This window comes from Schistocerca piceifrons, chromosome 1 (genome assembly GCF_021461385.2).
Source record: "Schistocerca piceifrons isolate TAMUIC-IGC-003096 chromosome 1, iqSchPice1.1, whole genome shotgun sequence".
Lineage (NCBI taxonomy): Eukaryota > Metazoa > Arthropoda > Insecta > Orthoptera > Acrididae > Schistocerca > Schistocerca piceifrons.
The window spans coordinates 280,630,193-280,653,426 of NC_060138.1; the positions used below are offsets into that span (position 1 = coordinate 280,630,193).

General features: G+C 39.4%; 1 protein-coding gene across 1 annotated transcript in view; it reads left to right on the plus strand.

The window, feature by feature from the left end:
• The first annotated feature begins 941 nt into the window (after positions 1-941).
• The window catches only part of LOC124785067 (FACT complex subunit spt16), a 145,071-nt gene continuing 122,778 nt past the window's right edge, over positions 942-23,234 (plus strand). Inside the window, 3 exon segments of the mRNA XM_047254149.1 lie at positions 942-1,188; positions 9,908-10,012; positions 14,467-14,628. Of these exon segments, the coding sequence (XP_047110105.1) occupies positions 1,114-1,188; positions 9,908-10,012; positions 14,467-14,628 (342 nt within the window). The 5' untranslated portion in view covers positions 942-1,113.

Sequence of the window (23,234 nt, forward strand, 5' to 3'; positions counted from 1 at the left end):
AATAAATAACTAAACTTAATAGATGTAACCAAACAAGCCAGTTGTATAAACTTCATGGTGTGCGAGATTAGCGTTGTGTAAATAGTGAATTACATGCAGGAAACAGCTCCCGAGTGTGACGCGGCAGCTGTTAAACTAAAAATTAATTATTCGAAATGCCTACACCAACGAATACAATAAGGTTCTAAAATATTGAAAGAGTGACGTGTCTGTAGATGATATTTATATGTCAACTTTAGGTTAATTTGTCACTGCAGACAGTATTTTCATCTCTGAGTGTTATGCCTTTGAAAAGTGTGTTTGTAGCTCGTGATTTATCACTCTGCCAAATCTGTTTTCTGATCCAACATCTGGGTTTCGTCTTCCTTGTATTGAACTCTTGTCGTGGGTGTAATACCATAAACTGCAATATAACGTTCATACCTGCCTAATTGATTTCATTTGATGCCATAGTGAAAGCTGTGCAACAACGTAGAATTTGTATTTTCCTTTGTGAACGGTGGCCCACGATGCTACAACAGAAAGCCACAAGCTGTGGCGCCACATCAATTGCGTCTGGGAACTCGGCTTAAAGCTAAGAACCTACTACGAGTGTTTTACGTACGCTACATCAAAGAACACAAAGAGGTGCAACCTGAAATTCTCCGTTTCTAGAGTTGTATATAACAATAATGAAAAACCACGGAAAAATGTTACCTGCAAAGTACACTGTGTATTCGAACTATTCTGTCTCGTGTAGCTAATGTTGATGATTGATTCTATACACAATTACTAAATAAAGTTTACAGTGGTTGTACCAAAAAGGATTATTTCGATATTAAAAGAAAAACTTGGGGAATTGTTGAAAATGCTATAGTGCGTCGCGTACCGGTAGACAATTGATACTCCGGATATCCACAGATTTTATTTGTCAAACTCGCATCAGAGTTCAGACCAATGGAAAGCGCTTAGTTTGGAAAACTCCGCCAAAGCCATTTTGACTTAATGTTGACCAATAGAAGTGTGTGCGTTTGTTATACTCACATGTTGAATCTTCGGAGATAATGTTTTTGGTGACGTAGATTTCAATATATAAAATAAACACCGCAAAAAACTTCTCGTTTGTTATTGCATATGAACATGGCGAATATTACATTGGATAAAGAAGCGTTTTACAGGCGCATGAAACGACTTTATGCTGCTTGGAAGGTTTGTTTTTTTGTGGTATAACAAATATGTTAGCAAAGTTATTATTATCTGTGTATATTTTTTCGTTATTGCGTGAGTTTTGTTATATTCTGGTGGACTGTACAATTTGTTCATATGTGTTGATTTATGTACTATTAGTATGTAGTCTACCAGAAACTGTAGTTCCGCACATACCTCATGCTTTTAATTCTTTGAGGATGGCATCTGTTTGATTTATGGTACAAGTTAGTGTTATTAAAGGCGTACCATAGTATTGTTAATGTAGCCTGCAAAAGATTTTTTGAAATGATTAACTTCGTAATGGCTTGTTCAGAATTTAGTATGAATAAATAAATTTTATGGATAATAGTTTATCGTATCTTTAACTGTTATGTAGTTAAGCTGAGTGTGATTTGCTTACATAACGAAGAATAGAAAAGAATTGATACTTGCGTATAAGGAATTGTTTTGTGAAGGTGTTTTCTTTTAGTTTGGGCACTCATTTCTAGTCTCTGTAAGATGCATATCGCGTGTGTAGAGCAGTTTAAGGTACTAGTCTTTACGCAAATTATGCGCGGAACTTTCGAAAATGCTCGCCTCTTTATCTGTATTGCTTTATGATTCATTAAATAAGCTTCATAACAAATACAAGTTCAGTGCTTTAACTATAATGTTTGTTTCCAAGTTTTCGTATGTTTTGTGTCGTGTAGCCACATCACAATAATAGCTGGGCATCATATCTTCCATCTCTCTTGTGGATTTCACTTTCAAATTGGTGCTTCTATCCATTCTCTATGGCTGAGCACAATAGCTGGTGAATTTCTATTGCATTACTTGTCTAGCTGCCTCCCCATAATTTCTCTTATTGTATTATTCTGTACGTGATCCATCTTCAAAATGCTACAACTTCATTTCTAAATTAGATGATTTGCTTCTAGGCTAATCCTTTAGCTACACCGCTTTCCCAGAAAACAGTTGAGTTGCCTTATCACTCTTTACCCTTGACTATTTTGTTACTTATATTAACTGCACTTCTGTGATTGGATGACATAGGTAGGCTATTTGAAGTACAGTATCTGAATATGTCATATAATTGTTTTGATACTTTGATGTCTATTTTTCTTTTTGTTATTTCTCGTACTGCTATATATTCAGTTTTCTGCTTGTAAATTGTCGGTCTGTATAACTTGAATGTCAGTGGAGATAAAGATGTCAAAATCTTATCTTCTGTCAGTGTTCCCATGCCACGGAACTTTTTCCACCATCTCTTAAGGGCATTCTGTATGTGGATTTTAAATTAGTTAGGCCCTATAGAGCACTCTTATTTCAGGCCTTCGAAGACCAGAATGGCTCAGAAAGTAAGTTTCCTACTTCAACCTTTCGAGTGTAGCATATATGGGTCATTCCATGTCAATTCAACTAATTTGAGAAAATGTTCCAACTGATAGTCTCAGATTTGGCTGAAATTTAGCACACCAATGCTACCAAGTGTGGAACACTTATGTACAAAATTTTAAGTTCCTCTGCCAATTTGTTCCAGAATTATGGATTGTGAAAGAAGGTGGCGTGACCCGGAAATTGCAACCCTAATCTGGCAATCTATCTTCAGACCCAACTTCAGATCTTAATAACTTCAGAACTATTCCGCAGAGTCCAGTGAAATTTTTACAACCCAGTAACACACTATGAATCAAAACACCAACAACATATTTCTGAGGGAAAGTAAAAAATTCCAAAATGTGATTAAAAAAATGTAATACATTAAAAGGTAAATATTGTAGGTGTCCTGTATGCCAAATATAATTCACTCAAAAAGGATATAATTTTTTTGTGGTAAGCTTAATGTGGCCTAAACACACACAGAATTCATCTTGCCCATATCAGTCACACAAACCGAGTTACATGCACACAAAATTTGAAAAATTACCTGAAAAACATTGATTTAGAAAGTGTGGTAGCACAAAAGGGACAAGTGATATCCAAGCCAAATTTCAAACACTGCATAAGTAGACCATTATGATATATATCTCAAAATTTCAGCATGTTATTGCAAGACATTATACTGTACTCTGTACATTGAGTGGCAAATTGTACTGTCTTCCTGACACTGTGGTAGGAACTGGAACTGTCATAAGAATATGTTCAAAAGGATTCCAACACCTGTCTGCCAAATGTGGCCAATGAAATGATCTTGCTGGTGCCATGAAGTTCACAAATACATCACCTTCTGCTTCACAGCACTCTGCAACACATCCTAAGTATCATTTGTCATGATAAACAGCAATAACATAGCAACCTGGTTGTATGTTGCTGCTTTTGCTTCTGAATCCTGAGCCAGACACACTGTGAAGACACATGTTGTGCATGAACCTATAGTTATAACTGGACAGTCTGCTCATCTGCACATTGTCAGAGTCCACTGGACAGAAGTGATGATGGCTCATTGTGCCTGCAACAGTTTTAACGTGTTCTAGTCTGCAAGATATTCTGCAGATTTTGCCCCTTCTCAAATGTCTTGCTCCACCACAATTCTGCTATCAGAGAGGGATTTCACCTACAGTGTCAAAGTCTGCACCGTGCATTGCTGTTTAGGTTGTTCCTTATGTACTGTCCTTCACTAGGTAGATTTGTTTCGAGAACCTAGGACACACAACCTATATTAGAGTTGTTTTTTGTTACATCACTTAAAATTGTTTGTTGTGTGAAACTAAGGAAAACACAATGAATGTAACACAAACTAATCCACAGCATAATAGAACAGAACATCTAGGGGGGGGGGGGGGGGAATCCACAGAAACAGATTTTGCAGAGGCTTAGATTCTGTTTCATAGTATCCAACATTCCCATTCTGTACCATTGCGTCATCTTTGTCGTCTCAATCCTTAGATTAGTTGATGAAACTTCGTTCCTGTTAGTAGCTCTACCGTATGTGCGAGCAGTCTTGTTTCTCACAATTTCTGTAGAGATAGGAAGATAGCAAATTGGGAGGAGACGTTTGGTGGCTTTCAGGGAGAACTAGATAAGGCAAAACAAGATCTGAAAAGGTTGAGGGGGGGGGGGGGGGGGGGGACTAGGGAAAAGGAGTTGGGAAGTGACAAAAGGCTGCAAAAGAAATAGGAATAGAACTTTCTCAGACAGTTTTGTTGTTAAAATGGAAAACAGGTTTGATCTATTGTCACAGTTGGAAACTGATGAGCACAACAAACTTTCAAAAAGTGTTTGAGAAGTCAGAAGTCGGTGAAAGTTGTGAAGAAAAAGAAAATCTTGTTGTTAGGTAGTTCATTTGGCAGAGGTGGTGGCCAGCTGTTGCAGGATGAACTAGGGTCCGGTGATAGAAAATATAGGTTCACTTGCAAAGACTTCACAAAGGAAGACACCATGGTAACAGTGGGTGGGGCAGGCAACAGCATAGACAGGGACCCTAATTATTCAGTTGAGGATGACCTTGTAAAGATAGCTTCAGCAATGAGACATACTGGTGTTCGGTTTGTGTCTGTTGTGAGATTGCCATGATAATCTTCATTTAAACTCTTCTTATGATGACGATGTTTGGTTTGTGGAGCGCTCAACTGCGCGGTTATCAGCGCCCATACAAATTCCAAACCTTTGCTCAGTCCAATCTCACCACTTTCATGAATGAGGATGAAATGAAGAGGACAACACAAACACCCAGTCATCTCGAGGCACTTGAAAATCCCTGACCCCACTGGGAATTGAACCGGGACCCTGTGCTTGGGAAGCGAGAATGCGACCACGAGCTGTGGACTTACTCTTCTGTTAGGGTAGGTAATTTAGATATGGTTCCTGTTGACACTATCAGTAGGTGGGACTGTGGGGCATTACCTTCCCCTCAGCAGGGGGGGTGGGTGGCTGTCTAGGCTAATAGAAATATCTTAAGGGGGTCACTATCACATGTGGTAAAGTACCATTTGTTATAAGTGACAGAAAAACAGTTTTAGTAGGGTAGGGAGGGCAGAAACAAAAGATATTCAGAGACAGATTGAAAATGACATTCACATTGAAAAAAACAAGCAGCCAGAAAGCAAATTTTAATATACACAGTTCATGCAAACAGTTCCTAACTGAAACTGGATAGGTTCAGAAATTGACAAAAAAATTAGGTTCATTCAGTTGTAATTCAGCCAGTGCACAAAATCCTTATTGCATCAGAATATCTGAGAACTTAGGGGAAGATTAAGGAGTTGCTTATTTGTGTTGAAGAATTAAGAGGTGAGCAAACTAGTTGATATAATCTACCTCCTTCAACATCATGCAACCACCAGTATTGATATGTTAAATGCTACAGCATTTAAGCTAGCCTCTTACTTCTGTAGAGAAAATAGGAGTTGCAACATTTGTCCAGAACTGTTTTAATTTTAAGAAGACTGATATTAATAAACTCTGCTCAGAGCAGCATTTAGAAGGCCTATTTCATAACAAGTCTTTTATAATAGTAAATATATACACAGAATCTTCAGGGAACTTTAATGTCTTCATAAAAGATTATGAAGCTCTGTTGTCCCATAAGTTATTTTTACATTGTTATAATCACCAAAATGTTAGCCCAAAAACTATAGCTGACGTACAGTGGAACAAGAAATGCAAACACCTAAACAGCACTCCCAGATCAATCACGATCAATATCTGCAGGCCATATCGGGCTGAAAAAAACATAAAGGTGAGAAGTCCTGGTTAGAATTTGAAATCAATCTTCTTCACAAAAAGAAAGGCCTGCTTAACATGAAACTTACTAACTCACACCTAGAATTAGCTAATTATTTTAACAATTATATCTTGCGTATAATGCCATGTGAAACCATTATTCCTGTAGTATGATATGTGAAGATCACTCATAATCAGTTAAAAAAAATTGAAAAAGAGAAGCTACTACACAGTTAAAAGAATAGTAAGAACGACACACACAAATTTTACAAGAATCAGCACTTAGATGATACAATCCCAGACAGAGAAAACAACCCACCCAACAAATGGCTAAAATACAATGTACAACCTGCAATAAGCACCAAAATTATAAAAGTTATTATTATTGCACCAAAATTAAAAAGTTTTCAGTTGAAACTTCCGGGCTGGGAGGCTGGAAGTTTCAACTGAAGACAACACTGGCCGTGAGAGTCTACATTGTATGATTATAAAAGTTGTTGTTATTGTACCAAAAAATGCTGCAAATATAGCAAAGTTAGGCAGTAACGGAAAGACAGCTATAGCTCAGAAGGCTATGAAAGTCATAAACAATCAACTAACCAAACAAGAAGCAAGTTTTAATGCTCACGAAGGGGACAGAAAAACACTTAAGATATAAACAGAAAGTTAAGTAATAATAAAGACATAATTATTATGGCCGACAAAGGCAACACATTATGTATATTCAAAGAAGAAAAATACATAAGGAAAACATCAGATTTCTTTATTGAAAATGGCATTACTGAAAAATACAAAAAGACCTCACAAAAGCATTTCAGACAAAAGTCAAACTGCTAATGAAAAAATCATATTTCTTGCTAACTGACAGGGAGAAGAAATATAGCTACATTTAAGAATCCTAGGGCACCATAGCTAAGAACGCAACTAAAGATAAACAAGCTAACACACATATCAACCACCTTGAGCAAAAAACTGCTGTAAACCAAGTTGAATGGATAACATTATTTGCTGAAAACATTATCTTGATGATATACTGCTCCTGTTGGATGTTGACACAAATGATATTAAAAACATGCTAGATACATTCAATAAACAGGATAGAAATATAGACGTTGCAGTGTAATATGAAAACAGTGATAGCATCAATTTCCTAGACATTAACTTCAGTAAAGGAAGCAAGTCACACAATTTCAGAGATCACAGAAAGACAACAGCATCATATACCATTATACACAGATCATCTTGCTACCCCACAACACACAAGCATGCTGCATACAGAACTTTAGTCAACAGAACCAGCAGTACACTATTGATAAATATGCAAAGCTCGATGAGTTGAGTACAATCGAACAAATTGCTACAGCAAATGGCTACAATGACACACTAGTTGACAGCGTCACATGAAACAGGAAAAACTACACTCCTGGAAATGGAAAAAAGAACACATTGACACCGGTGTGTCAGACCCACCATACTTGCTCCGGACACTGCGAGAGGGCTGTACAAGCAATGATCACACGCACGGCACAGCGGACACACCAGGAACCGCGGTGTTGGCCGTCGAATGGCGCTAGCTGCGCAGCATTTGTGCACCGCTGCCGTCAGTGTCAGCCAGTATGCCGTTGCATACGGAGCTCCATCGCAGTCTTTAACACTGGTAGCATGCCGCGACAGCGTGGACGTGAACCGTATGTGCAGTTGACGGACTTTGAGCGAGGGCGTATAGTTGGCATGCGGGAGGCCGGGTGGACGTACCGCCGAATTGCTCAACACGTGGGGCGTGAGGTGTCCACAGTACATCGATGTTGTCGCCAGTGGTCGGCGGAAGGTGCACGTGCCCGTCGACCTGGGACCGGACCGCAGCGACGCACGGATGCACGCCAAGACCGTAGGATCCTACGCAGTGCCGTAGGGGACCGCACCGCCACTTCCCAGCAAATTAGGGACACTGTTGCTCCTGGGGTATCGGCGAGGACCATTCGCAACCGTCTCCATGAAGCTGGGCTACGGTCCCGCACACCGTTAGGCCGTCTTCCGCTCACGCCCCAACATCGTGCAGCCCGCCTCCAGTGGTGTCGTGACAGGCGTGAATGGAGGGACGAATGGAGACGTGTCGTCTTCAGCGATGAGAGTCGCTTCTGCCTTGGTGCCAATGATGGTCGTATGCGTGTTTGGCACCGTGCAGGTGAGCGCCACAATCAGGACTGCATACGACCGAGGCACACAGGGCCAACACCCGGCATCATGGTGTGGGGAGCGATCTCCTACACTGGCCGTACACCACTGGTGATCGTCGAGGGGACACTGAATAGTGCACGGTACATCCAAACCGTCATCGAACTCATCGTTCTACCATTCCTAGACCGGCAAGGGAACTTGCTGTTCCAACAGGACAATGCACGTCCGCATGTATCCCGTGCCACCCAACGTGCTCTAGAAGGTGTAAGTCAACTACCCTGGCCAGCAAGATCTCCGGATCTGTCCCCCATTGAGCATGTTTGGGACTGGATGAAGCGTCGTCTCACGCGGTCTGCACGTCCAGCACGAACGCTGGTCCAACTGAGGTGCCAGCTGGAAATGGCATGGCAAGCCGTTCCACAGGACTACATCCAGCATCTCTACGATCGTCTCCATGGGAGAATAGCAGCCTGCATTGCTGCGAAAGGTGGATATACACTGTACTAGTGCCGACATTGTGCATGCTCTGTTGCCTGTGTCTATGTGCCTGTGGTTCTGTCAGTGTGATCATGTGATGTATCTGACCCCAGGAATGTGTCAATAAAGTTTCCCCTTCCTGGGACAATGAATTCACGGTGTTCTTATTTCAATTTCCAGGAGTGTATATAAAACCAACTTCCACATGGAAGTTGAAAAAGAAAGTCTCTGCTTGCATTCCTTTCAAATGCAAAGTCTCCTGCAAAATAGCAAATATCGTCAGACCACACAACATTAACATTGCCCTCACAACAAACAGCTATGCACGAGGAGGACACAAGTTAACAAACATGCAGATAAACACTCACAAAGCCTACTGCATTAACAACTATAACAAATCAGCAGTAGCCACCCACATCAGAAACACAGACCACCCATTCCATGATGTTGCACATGATCTCCATGTATTACCAAAAATGAACAAGGGCACCAAATGGACTTATATGAAGAACTGGAACTATTCATTCATGGAGGCAAGTTACTGAATGATAACTTGAAAGCAATGACATTAAATTAATGTTTTATATTCATTGTACACTGCTGGTTTAGCAATATAAACTATTGTATCTTAGCATTTAAGAGTCTTTGGATTGATGTAAACAAATGATAGTGAAAGTGTTAAGTTGTGATGTTCTTGTTACTGTGCTCTGTATGCCAGACAATGAAATTGCCAACAAAAATGTAAGGAAATGCCCTTACAAAATGACTAATCTTGCGTATCACATGACTTACACACTGTAACATATTGATTCTCCTGAACAGGCATGTTTTCCAACACACATCATCACTGGCACACACAGCAAAGGAAACTAACCTCACTCCATTTTAATTACAATGTAAAAGTAACTGTAAATGCACCTGATGATGGCAGCATGCTGCTGAAACATGTTGTGCCAATAAAATATAAGTAACAAGTGACTGTTGCAGTATACATTCTTTCATGAAAATCTTGCAATACAGTCACAAACCTCAAATATCATCCATGTAACATGGATAAATTTAAGGATCACATAATAATTAACATTTTCTTGTCAGAGGTAATGGTGATGTATGCTGAACCTGATCGTGTTCTAACTCACAGATCCGCATTGTGAGTTGAATTGATTAAAACTGACGCACAAAAAATGAATTCCTTTCTCTCACAGAAATTATCACATACTGAAAGAGTAACTGGTTAATAAAAAGTACTTTTAAGTTAATTGGTGAAATTAATATTCAGTTCTTAATCTGAGATCTAGTTTGAGAGTCAGAACCGTCTATTTTCTGTACTTTGGTTCCAGATCACATATTTAATAAGTAATACTTGCATGTATAGTACAGGTATTGCAGTTGATGTGAGTATGTCTTTGTTGATTTCTAACAGGATTCTGATAATGGGATTGATGAAGTGTACAAGAAGATGGATGCTCTTGTGTCAGCTGTGGGGGTGGATGAAGAAATTGTGTACAGCAAGTCAACAGCAATACAGGTAAGGACTATGTAAAATTAAGACGTTCCTCTCACGAAATAAAAATTACTATTTGGAATAGAGCAAATGCAAATACAAAAGTTAAGTCTAATAAATTCTAGGATGTTGTGTAGCCAATAGGAAGTGGCAGCCTGGAAATAGGAAATGCGCTTGTGTTTTAAAGGCATGGAGGAGGTAGGTACAGAAAAGTAGTTGGTTTTAATGACTTACGAAAGCCAAAACTCTAAAACTTTAGATCTTCCTAATTCAGTCCAATAGTTGATAGGAGCAACTGATTGAGACCACCTATACTGCTAGGTTAGGGTCCCAGGTGGTTATAAGATACTCCAGAAGGTGATAGGAGAATTTGGAAAATTAGTTCAGGAATTCATAGCCTTACTACAGCAGTTGATTATTAGAATCCAGTCCAAGGTAACACTGGTTAATGGAATATTCTTATCAAATTTTGGTGGGTTGTCTATAAACGATGATGCACAATGGGAGGTCCCACAGGGATGGGATCGATTTTTTTGAAACCACATACAATGTGCTTTAAGTTAGGATTGCATGTGTCACATCCTTCAGCCAGTCACTCTGGTGGCCCCTCATCTGTGGGTAATCAGTAAAAACAGAATTACAGAATTTCTTATCAGGGCTGTTAGTGGGAGTTTCCAGGCTCTAATGCATCATGAGAAATTTTGTTTCTTGTCGATTATCCACAAATGATAGATCACCAGAGTGAATGGATGCAGTGTGTGTCACCTGGGACCGTGACAAGTTGATCCAACAGCTGGGGGACCGCCCTTTGTAAGTTGAGAGCCAACCCACCGAAGTTTATCGGAGTATTACCTTAATAGTATGACCTTAGTCGGAATCCTATTAATCAACTCTAAGACAGGGATATGAATTTCTGGAAGTTATTTTATCACCGTCTGTAGTACCTTACAGTCTCCTGTGTCCTCTTATTTGTGTTAGCTGTGCAGTTTAAAAGTGTGCCTTATCATCACTCCTTAGTCCACTGTTGTCAGTACAGAAAATTTGAACATCGGGAGAAATGCTCGCTTGAAGATAAATGCAGGTACTAGCCGAGACTACAGGTGGTGATGTAGGATTTGATCACAAATGACAACCTGTGCAGTGACCCTGATATGTTTCAAATGTTGTGTGTGGTCATAACAGCGTTCTGTGTAATTGTGGGTATATTATGTCAGAGCTAAATAATTTCTGATGCGGGCAAATTATTGATGCTTGTATGGTGGGTGCTTCTGTAACCAAGGTAGCCTAAGGGGGGTGTTTGTTGTTTGAAGAGGCTCCATATTGAAGATTTATACCACATTCAGGAAGAGCAGAAAAAGTCGTATGCTAAGTCACAATGTGGATCTGTGTTGGATGATTTTGACAGATGGTCTTTGAAGAGGATTGTGACGAAAACTAAGAGAATGGCAGCTGTAAAGTAACTGCAGAGCTGAATGTTGCACTTGCAAATGCTGTCAGCACCAAAACAACGCGAAGGGGGCTCCTTAAGCTGGAAATTGTAGGATGAACTGAAATTCCAGTGGAGCAAACACCTGTAACAGGGAAGCAGGATGCTAAAGCTGTAAATCCTGTCTATGGGGTAATGGAAGATAGTCATTTGATTAGGTGCATCTTGTTTCACACTGTTCCCAACTTCGGGCTGAGTTTGTCTGATTACACCATTTCAAGCCTACGATGCAGACTGCTTGCTGCCAAGTGTGAAACATGATGGGGTGTTCGGTGATGATTTGGGCAACCATTCTGTGGTATTCCATGAGTCCCAGTTTACTGTGCTAGGTCACGTTACTGCCAACGATTTTGTGACCATTTTGGCTGATCGGACCCATCCATGGTCCAGTGTTTGTTCCCCAGTGGCAATAGTGTGATCCAAGACGATGGGACCAAGCGAGATGGCACAGTGGTTAGCACACTGGGCTCGCATTCAGGAGGACGATGGTTCAGATCCACATCTGGCCATCCTGATTTAGGTTTTCCATGGTTTCCCTAAATTGCTTTAGGGAAACGCCGGGATGGTTCCTTTGAAAGGGCATGGCCAATTTCCTTCCCTAATCCGAGCTTGTGCTCCATCTCTAGTGTCCTCGTTGTTGATGGGACATTGAACACTAATCTTTTCCTTTCCTCAAGATGATGAGGCCGCTGTTACACAACTTGCATTGTCTTCCAAGACTGGTTTTGTGAGATTGGGAGGAATTGTCTGTCGCATCTCCCCTGGCCTCCACAGTAACCAGATCTCAAAATCATTGAGTCTGTGTGGTCTACTTTGGAGTGAATGGTGTGTGATCGGTATCCATCTCCCATCATTGTTACCTGAGCTGCCCACTATGTTCCAGGAAGAATGATATAAGATTTCTAATTTTAAATTACACGTTTGGAGATAAAACAGTGATCTATTGAAAATTATCCCTTAATGAAACAATTAAGACTGCAAATAACCATTTATTTGCAGATGATGACTGGTTTCGGGGGGTTTATGCTGGCTGTCTTCAGATCTACAGCACCATATGGCTAAAGTCAGTGGTGCATGGAGTGGATGCGTGATACTATGGTCATTTATTGCTTATAACCACTGTGGGATCACACAGCTGTTCTGTGCACTGCTGACTTCAGTTATATGGTGCCATAGATTTGAAGATGACTGGCATAAAGGCCGAAACTGTCATCATTTTTAAACACACAATTATTTACCATCTGGACTGCTCCATTGAGTGGTATAAGATTCCTTTGAAAGAATATGTGTTTATCCATTGAAAACTGACTGGAAACTGTTTTGAATGCCAGCATGTTTTCTACGCCATATTAGGTGTCGTAATATGTTGTATTTTTGATGTTTCCATATTTTTGTGCACCCCTTTTATGTGGAGTAGTCTGTTATTTGCCAGATAATATTTTGTTCATTTGTCCCTCATCCCTCCCTCCTTTTCCCTATTTTCTCTTGTCTGCCACAAAGGAGACAAGTTACTTTTCTGCACCTTGTCTAATTGATGTTCTAGGTTTCAGTGTGAATTAACCTTCTTTCCAGCATACTTTTTTTCTATACTTTTCATACCGTTCTTTTCATCCTAATATGAGTAAACATCACGAATATTTTCCTACAAGCCATTTACAGAGTTAATTTGAAATTGGTGCCTGACATGACATTATCCTTATTTATTCCTTAATTATGTGCTCTATCACAGTGCACCCATAAAAAAAAAAATAAATAAATAAATAAAAAATAAAAAATAAAAAAAAACACTAAATGCCACTTCCATTCAGTTGGCAATTGCAACCTATAAGTATAGTCTGTTGAATTGTTGCTCTAGTACTAGCTACGATCACAATTGTAATTCATGTAGTGTTGGAGTGAAGACTATTGAAAATGCAGACAGGACAGGATCATGTTGTTTCATTAAACCAAATGAAAATACTTGTTCCACTTAATTTAGTTATCTGCTAATCATATTCACACTTTATCCTTAACCAGTGAGTCCCAAAATGATGAAGCTGAGTTATGATTTGTATGTTGTCATCAGTTAAGTGCAGACACTGCAGAATTTATCACAGCAAGAATTTGTTTCATGGTGTCCTTTCATGACTATGAGAGATAAACTATTGGTTAATATGTGGGTAATGTGATAACAGTATTTGGTATAAACTGTGCACCCAAAACATAGCAGATTTTATCTGTTACAACTTAGAGAACACACTAGTCAAGATGATGCTGTGACCTATAATGTAAAAGGAAGTGTTGACCTAACCCCAGACATACTAATGTGGTTTGTCTGTGGTTTACTTAATAGTTCTGTGATAGTTCTTTCAGGACTACTAATACTAATGCCAATTCCTTCCTATAGCCTTGTTCAGTCCAAGCTGTTGCGTTGTGTTTTAAACTTCCACAGATTTTTTGTGGTGCACTCAGGCATATTGTTTGGGAAAAAGGGTGTAAGTTTTGTCTTCTGCAGGGACAGTGTGTATAAGTTTAGAGGTGGTAGTACTGAACTAAGTAAGATGGTTTTTACATGATATTTGTTTTTATTTTGTTTCAAATGTTATGCTGTTGCATTTGAAATGCTGGATTTAATTGCAAATCTTCAAACAGTTATGCTATTCTAAATAAACGCTATATGCTTCTGGGCGTGTCTCCCAGCAAAGTGCTAGCGAATTAATGTTAATTTGATAAAAGTTCACCATTTGAGGCTAAAGAATTTCCTCAAATGCGTGTCTAATATTAAATTCATTGATGAACCGTCTTATTACCAAAAAGATACTTAAAGAAGTAGTGGTGCTATAGAAAAAGAATGTGTTAAATAGGTTGCATACTAAGTGCAGAGAAACTTTCGTTTGCAGATTTCAAACTACTTTTTGTATTTGAGTGAGAGCTGTTTCATTATTTCATGCAATATTGTCTTCTGTTGTGTTTTAGTTGTAATAACTCTTTGTTTTCTTTTTTAATTTTGCAGACATGGCTGTTTGGGTATGAGCTTACAGACACCATTATGGTACTTGCTGAAAATGCAATTCATTTCCTGGCAAGCAAGAAAAAGATTGAGTTTTTGCGTAAAGTAGAAAATGGCAAAGATGAAAATAGTGTTCCACCAGTGAAATTGCATACTCGTGACCGAGTAAGTAACGTGAAAAGTTCTATATTTTATAATGTTAGAGCAACACGTTAATTCTCAGCTGTGCTCTACAAGCTGGGCTTGGGGATCAATTGTAGCCCTGCCACTGCAGTCAACAAATTGAACTCTGGCAGGACCACTGCCTTACTGTGAATGCTCTCTGAACTGTGTTTGGGCTACCTGGCAACACTGTTTTCTTTGCTCTACAGATAGTGCTCAGGTCTTCGGTCGACAACATTTAGCAGGCTGTACAAAATGTATTTAGAGTAATATATCAGTTGCAATGATCGCGCTACCTTATGTAAGCAACATCTAACATCCATTGTTGGCATTTGTGATGTGTGGAGAAGAAAGTGATGACATGGATATGAACTACAGTGATACAAATACACCAAGTGACAAATGTGATATCAAAGGCATACTGACCACTGACTGGTTCTACAATAACATTGTCTGTCAACTGTAGAGTAGATAAGAGTGAATTTTCATTTACTGGGAACCAGATGTAAAAATTCATTTTACAGATCCTCCAAATCTACTTGAGATCTTCACATTATCTTTTGATTATATGTTGTTAACAATAATTAATGAGACAAGCAAATATGCTGCACAGTTCACTTGTGGACATACTAGAACTACAGTTGTGTTTACAGAAATGGATTCCATTGAACAATGGAGAATTGTATATTTTGTTTGCAAAGTTCCTCCTACAAGGCATAGTTCAGAAACTAGATATTGAAACATATTACTCAAGGAACAAAATTCATGAAACACTCAATTTTCAAAAAGTAATGTGTATGCATGAGCTGCTTGAAGAAAACCATTAGATTAGGAGAATAAATCTCATGGGTCATCCTTATTTTCATAATGCAAATTGCTGCTCTCAAAAGCTTTCAGTAGTTAGGAACTTACAGTTGCAACAGTAATTTGATTCGAGCAATGTTCGCAGCAACAAATCAGATTACATTGCGGTACAAAAAAAGTGCTGCGGGATTTGGGGACTTGGGAATAATTATATAGGCGAGAAAAGATTAGTGGTGCACTCAAAAGCCAGAGGCAGCTGCGCCACAGAAGCAGGTAATACCACTGTAATGCAGCTTCTTGGTGCAAGAAATGACCTGGACAGGGTCAGAAGATGGGCCTTAGCTGCTTAGAGCAGAAATGAGAGCAAAGTCATAAGCAGTATGACACAGTCAGAGATAAACTTAAAATGACCATTGAATATCATTGTTAGTAGTGTTATATCTTTCGAAAAACATTTGTGTTTTGGTTTTCAGTCTGAAGACAGGTTTGATGCAGCACTCCATGCTAGTCTGTTCCGTGCAAACCTCATTATCTCTATATGACAACTATAACCTGCATCCATTTCAACCTGAATAGTATACTCAAGCCTTGGCCTCCTACAATATTTACCTCCACACTTCCCTCCATTAACAAATTCACTATCCCTTGATGTCTGAGGGTATGTCCTATCAACAAATTTTTACTAAAAGAAAAGGTTGGCTACAAATTTCGTTATTCTTCAATATGCTTCAGAACCACTCATTAATTATTTGATCTACCCATCTGATCTCCAACATTCTTTTATAACACCAACTTTCAAATTCTTATATGCTCTTCTTCTCTACACTGTTTTTAAACCACCTTTCATTTTTGTACAAGGCTACACACTATACAGAAACCTTCAGAAAAGACTAACTATCATATAAATTTGTGTTTGAAGTTCCAAAATTTCTCTTTCAGAAACGCTTTTTTGCCATTACCAATATGTGTTTTATGTCTTCTCTGATGTGGTCTGTAGGTTTGGGGTAACTGAGATAGAATAGAAAGAAAATAAGGATATCTGGTCACATGAGTGTATCAATGAGTGGATAATATCAACAGCAGCAGAAAGTGGTGTAACAGAAGTAAGATTCATCAGGAATAGAAAGCTAGGCCAGAGAGTGAGTTACTATGCACTGTACAATGATAAGATTATTCTCATCAAAATCGACAACAAACTTGTGCCAACAATAGAAATACAAATTGTGTATGTCTAAGGTGTTATCAAAAGATGAAGCTGTAGTATATTATGATATTCAAAGTATAATTCAGTATTCAAAGGGTGTTGAAAGTGTAATAATGATGGATGATTGGAACACAGTAGCAGGGGAGGGAATAGAAGAGTTATGGGAGAGTTTTGGCTTGGTAGTAAAAATGAGACAGGAGAAATACCATTTGAGTTCTGCAATAAATTTCAGCTAGTACACAGAAAGATTCCAGCTGGACTACAGAAGCTGGACAGACAAAGGTAGACAGAATGAAGGAAACTTTGGGGAACAAAGGAACTCAGTGAAAGGAGGAAGTAAAAGGTGGTCAGAAAAAATAAAGGAATACAATAATTGAAGTCCATTAGGAGTGAAATGAACAGGAAGTGCAGGGAACTCGTGGTGAAATGGCTGCAGGAAAGATGTAAAGAAATATTTGTTAGTAGGGATGACTCATTATATAGGAAAAGCAGAAAAACCTATGGGAAAATTAAAAGCAAAGCCAGTTATTATTGGTATTAAAAGCAAAGTGTTCAAAATAAAGAGTGCAAGAGGAATTCCATTGTTAAACACAATGAAGAAAAGGTGTAGGTGGAAATAATATGTTAAGGGCACTGCGACAGGGAAGAACTGTCTGGTGACATTGTAGAAGAAGAACGGGGAGTCTGAATGGGATTCAGTACTGGAGTCAGAGTTTAACAAAGCTTTGCAAAACTTGCAGTCAAATAGAGCAGGAGGCACAGATAACATTCCTTTGGAAGTTCTAAAATTATTGGGGAAAGTTGCAACCAACCAACTGTTCATGTTGGTTTGTAGTACTTGTGAGTCTGTACATGTGGAAAAATATCATCCAAGCAGCCCCAAAGAAGCAAACAGATAATTGCAAGGACTGTCACTCAGTCAGCTCAGCAGCTCATGCGTCCAATTATTGATAAGGTTTATGTACAGAAGAATGGAAAAGAAAATTAAGAACCCTTAAGATTACTTTGTATGTAAGAAAGATAAAAGTACCAGGTAGGCAGTTCCTGTATTGAACTTGAAATGAAAGCAAAACTTGAGTAAAAGTAAAGACACCTTCGTAGGATTTGTTGAACTAGAAAATTGTTCAGCAATGCTTAACAGTACAAGGTACTCAAAATCTCAGAAAAATTAGAGTTAGCTTATAGAAAAAGGCAGGTAATATACAACTGGTACAAGAACCAAGAAGGAACAATAAGAGTGGGGTCAAGGAACAAAGTGCCCACATTGATAAGGCTGTGAAACAAGGAAGCAGTTTTTCTCCCTCTACTTTTAAAGCTCTACATCGAAGAAGCAATGATAGAAATAAAAAAAAGATTCAGAATCGGTATTAAAATCAAGGTGGAAAGAGATAAAGGGCAATGTTTTCTGATGACATTTCTATCCTCAGTGAAAGCAAGGAAGATTGGTGGACAGACTGAATGGAATGAAGAATCTACTGAACACAAAATATGGATTGAAAGTACACCAAAGAAAGCCAAAAGTAATGAGGAGTAGCAGAAATGAAATTTCTAAGAAACTTACCATAAAAATTGGGGACCATGAGTTTGAAGAAGTGAAGAAATTGTGCTACCTAAGAAGCAATATAACTTGTGCTGGGTGTAGCGAGGATGGTGTAAAAAGCAGACTAGCACAGGAAATGAATGAAATCCTGGGCAGATGAAGCTAGTATTCAACATAGGCTTTAATTTGAGGAAGAAATTTCCGAGAATATGTGTTTGGAGCACAACATTTTGTGGTAGCAAAACATGGACTGTGGGAAAACTGAAAAAGAGAGAATCAAAGAATTTGAGATGTGTTGCTGTAGAAAAAATTTGCAAATTACGTAGCCTGATAAAATAGGGGATGAGGATGTTCTGTGCTAAATCAGCAAAGAAAGGAACGTATGGATAACACTGACAAGGAAGGATAGGATGATGGGACGTCTGTTAAGACATCAGAGTCTTCCGTAGTACTAGAGGGGCCTGTAGTTAATGAAAACTGTAGGAAATGAGAGCCATTTGAATATATCCAATAAGTAATTGAGGACATTGTGTACAAGTCCTACTCTGAGGTGAAAAGTATGGCACAGAAGAGGAATTCTTGAACTTTGGCCATTGTTGGCTGTTTTGCTGACAAAATAGCAAAACTCATCTACTACTTACAGTGTCCCATTTCCCAGTGTAATTGTATCTATGTTACCTGATTTAGCTACAGCTGCTTGTTTTACTGTTGTTGGTGTTGTCTCGCCACCTCTTTTCAAGACATTCATGCAACTGATTTCCAAGTCTTTTGCTATCTGTGACTTACAATATCATCTGCAGACTACAAGATTTTTATTTATTCTACAAGATTTTAATTTATTCTTCCTGAACTGTAATTCCCTTTCCAAATTTATCGTGGTTTCCTTTCTGCTTGCTCCGTATACAGACTAATTAACTTCAAGGAGAGACTGTGACCTGTCTTGCTTTCATCTTAGCTGCTGCATTCTTTTCAAGGCCTTTGACTCTTATAACTACAGTCTGGTTTCAGTACAAGTAGTAGGTAATTTTAGCTCTGTATTTTATCCCTACTACCTTCAGAACTTCAGTGACTGTATTCCAGTTAATGTTGTCAAAAGCCTTCTCTGTTGTATTTATTTATTTGTTTATTCATCATATGGTGCACATTGTGATACATTTATATTTATATAACAATAGAGTTAACATAGTTTATATTATGTACCCAACTTAGTCACAAATTGACATCCAAGTATCTGATATACTCGGTTGCCTCATTTGTTGCTGCAGGGAAATCGGTAAGGGTCCTTCTTAGGCTCAATTTGGATAGTCTTCCTCTATGGGTCAGGTTGTTTGGTTTTCAACTAAGCACTTAAAATTTGGAAATGATGTACTTCTGCGTTTATGGAGGGCATTGACACTTCTGTAATGACAATTGTGTGTTTAATTTAATGCCATCTGCACTTTCCATGATTGGTTGAAAGCAGGGAGCTTCTCTGTGACCATTAAACATTTGATATTGTTGTGGACTGTGCTCTTGTCAGTGTTCTAGGCATTGTGGACATCAAAGTTTTGAGTTTTATCAGTTCCTCAGCAGTGATTAGTGCTCCTCTTATTTATGTCAGTTGTCTACAACCCAGGTCAGTGTCTTTGTGTATGGGTAGCTGAGGGTTATTATTGAACTTGTGGCACTCCCATTGGGGGAAGGGGTGACTGTGTGGTAGACACGGGACCCAAGCTATTGCAGCTCCTACTTCTTTTCCAGTGCTGCAAATCTCTCTCCTCCAACTCTACTTTCTTCTCTTACACTCTTGCTCATAGTGGGAGCCTTTGATGTCGAACCAGCTCATTCCTTCCTTAACTGATGTAATATTTGGTCCCCTTCTGTGTTTCACCTCCATTACCCAAATTTTTCTATAATGTGGAGAAACTGGGGAAAAACGCCTTAAATAGTGCCTACTGCATGCAATGTTCAAGGTCACATGTGCACAATATCTGTTTAAGCTCTTACAAACCCTTGGTTGAGTGTCGTTACAACACAGGGATCACATTACTGATGATTGAGCTACTAGCTCCTTACAAGTGCCAAGGACTAGATAACAAACTCTTGGAGCATCAGAACTCCCTGCAACAACCATTGTTTCAGGTGACCTTTATTATGGATAAGTGACACCCATGACGAGAGTCCTTAATCGGACTAGGTGGGATCAGTTACCTTTCTAATCTGGCCATCTTGTTCAGGCAGGTACAGAAATTTCAATTTAGTGGTGACCTTTCTAATCTGGACATCTTGTTCAGGCAGGTGCAGAAATTTCAATTTAGTGGTCTCCCAGTGCTTAGCCATGCCAAGAGAAACTCCTCCTTGCATTCTACCGCTACTGTCCCAATTAAGGACGAAGACAGCTACAGAGTAAAGAATGCCTTCTAACAAGAGATCCAGAACAGTAAACGGGAAAAGGCTAAATATTTAATGGACATCAGTTGTACCGTCAATTACAAAACAGTATGAGAGAATTAGTTACGGCCACATGTGGGTGTCCCCCCAGGGTTCTGTATGTGAAGGGGTCACCCACAGCTGTTCATCACAGGCAATGCATTACAGATGAAGATAGCACCCACTAATGAACAGAGTACTACTCCTGAAATGGGAATGAGGGTGCAGCAGAAAAAGAAGTAAACTGCCTAAAAAGCAGTTAAAGCAGAGGAACAGAGAGATGGCAGAGGCAGCAGGCAAAGGGGCAGCTCCAGGATCCCGGTGACCCAGCATGTGGCAGGAGATGCACCCAACCCCAACCATGCAGCCCCCACCCTGAAGGTTGTTCAAAATGTTATATGTGAGGCTAAAAGCAACTTTCATAGAGAAAACAGGGAACCTTTTCAGTTGTCCATGTGTCATCGCCAACATTAGAGACCAAGAATTTGGAAGACCATGCTTAACATGGAAAACTAGGAGATGAAATTTGACCAGCATATGACTAACTGTCACTAAGGCTTCACAAATACTGTGTTGATGAACAGGCACTGAAATGTCATGGGGTCTTTAGGTTTTTGAAATAGATCAGTCCTAATTCGTGCCCTGGGTACCAACCAAGGGAGGGTGTGCGAGAAAGCACAGGGAGTACATTCTAAGTAGGGTAGATAGAGGTCCTGACAGAGACCACAGGTACAAAGTAGAATAAACTAGGCAGGCTGCTTTCTTACCATCTTGTTCACGGAAGGCGCAGCTTGGAAGTGTAGGCTCTGGGCTGTAAGTGTTTCCTGGTAGCTGGTGAAAGCAGGGCCTGCCCTTGCAAGCTGTCTTCCATGCCTGTTTGAGATGGCAAGAAAGCGGCCTGTGTAGCTTGTTCTACTTTGTATTTATGGTGTTGCACAATTCCCACCATTAACTATGTGAGGCTAAAAGCAACTTTCATAGAGAAAACAGGAAAACAGGGAACCTGTTCAGTTGTCCATGTGCAATCGCCAACATTAGAGACCAAGAATTTGGAAGACCATGCTTAACATGGGAAACTAGGAGACGAAATTTGACCAGCATATGACTAACTGTCACTAAGGCTTCAGTAAATGACCTAGTAGATAGTGTCGGAAGTTCCATGCGGCTTTTCGCGGATGATGCTGTAGTATACAGAGAAGTTGCAGCATTAGAAAATTGTAGCGAAATGCAGGAAGATCTGCAGCGGATAGGCACTTGGTGCAGGGAGTGGCAACTGACCCCTAACATAGACAAATGTAATGTATTGCGAATACATAGAAAGAAGGATCCTTTATTGTATGATTACATGATAGCGGAACAAACACTGGTAGCAGTTACTTCTGTAAAATATCTGGGAGTATGCGTGCGGAACAATTCAAAGTGGAATGATCATATAAAATTAATTGTTGGTAAGGCAGGTACCAGGTTGACATTCATTGGGAGAGTCCTTAGAAAATGTAGTCCATCAACAAAGGGGGTGGCTTACAAAACACTCGTTCGACCTATACTTGAGTATTGCTCATCAGTGTGGGATCCGTACCAGATCGGGTTGACGGAGGAGATAGAGAAGATCCAAAGAAGAGCGGCGCGTTTCGTCACAGGGTTATTTGGTAACCGTGATAGCGTTACGGAGATGTTTAACAAACTCAAGTGGCAGACTCTGCAAGAGAGGCACTCTGCATCGCGGTGTAGCTTGCTCGCCAGGTTTCGAGAGGGTGCGTTTCTGGATGAGGTATCGAATATATTGCTTCCCCCTACTTATACCTCTCAAGGAGATCACGAATGAAAAATTAGAGAGATTAGAGCACGCACGGAGGCTTTCAGACAGTCGTTCTTCCCGCGAACCATACGCGACTGGAACAGGAAAGGGAGGTAATGACAGTGGCACGTAAAGTGCCCTCCGCCACACACTGTTGGGTGGCTTGCGGAGTATAAATGTAGATGTAGATTAGCTATTATCTTAGAAATTGGTTTTAGACTTCAGCACGGTTTCTTTTTCTTATAGATACTTGCACATGTAACGAATAACCCATATATTGGTTCGATCGACCTGTCAACATTAGTAGGGGATATTAAGTGAACAACCTTACCATGTAGCATTTGTTCATCTAGATGTTTTATATATTGACTGTATTCTCAGAATGGCAGTACCATGACTAAGAACATTAGGTTCACCTGTGAGTATTAATGTAATAGTTTTGTGGTTATTGAGTCTGTAAATAATCTTTATATAATAGCACAAAATTGCAACACATTTCATAATGATCTTCCAGTAAGAATATGTAGATTGCACTTGAAGATACAGCTGTAAACTGTGAAACCAGTAGTGTAGTAATTTAAACCAAGTTTTAGTAACTGTCAGTGGTGTTTTCATTCATCATGACCTTCAGCAGCTGTGGCTGCCATACATATAAAATTGTTTGTGACTGTTAGTGTTATTTGTTTATGTACTTACTGGCTACATTAAATCAATTCTCTCTGCAGCTGATTTTGAAAATGAAATATATTAGACCTATATTTACTGCATATCTATTTTATTGAAATCACTCATTTTGCTCCATTTAACTTCATGCTCGTTGTCTACTCATCCATGATTTATGGTAGTTTATGTAT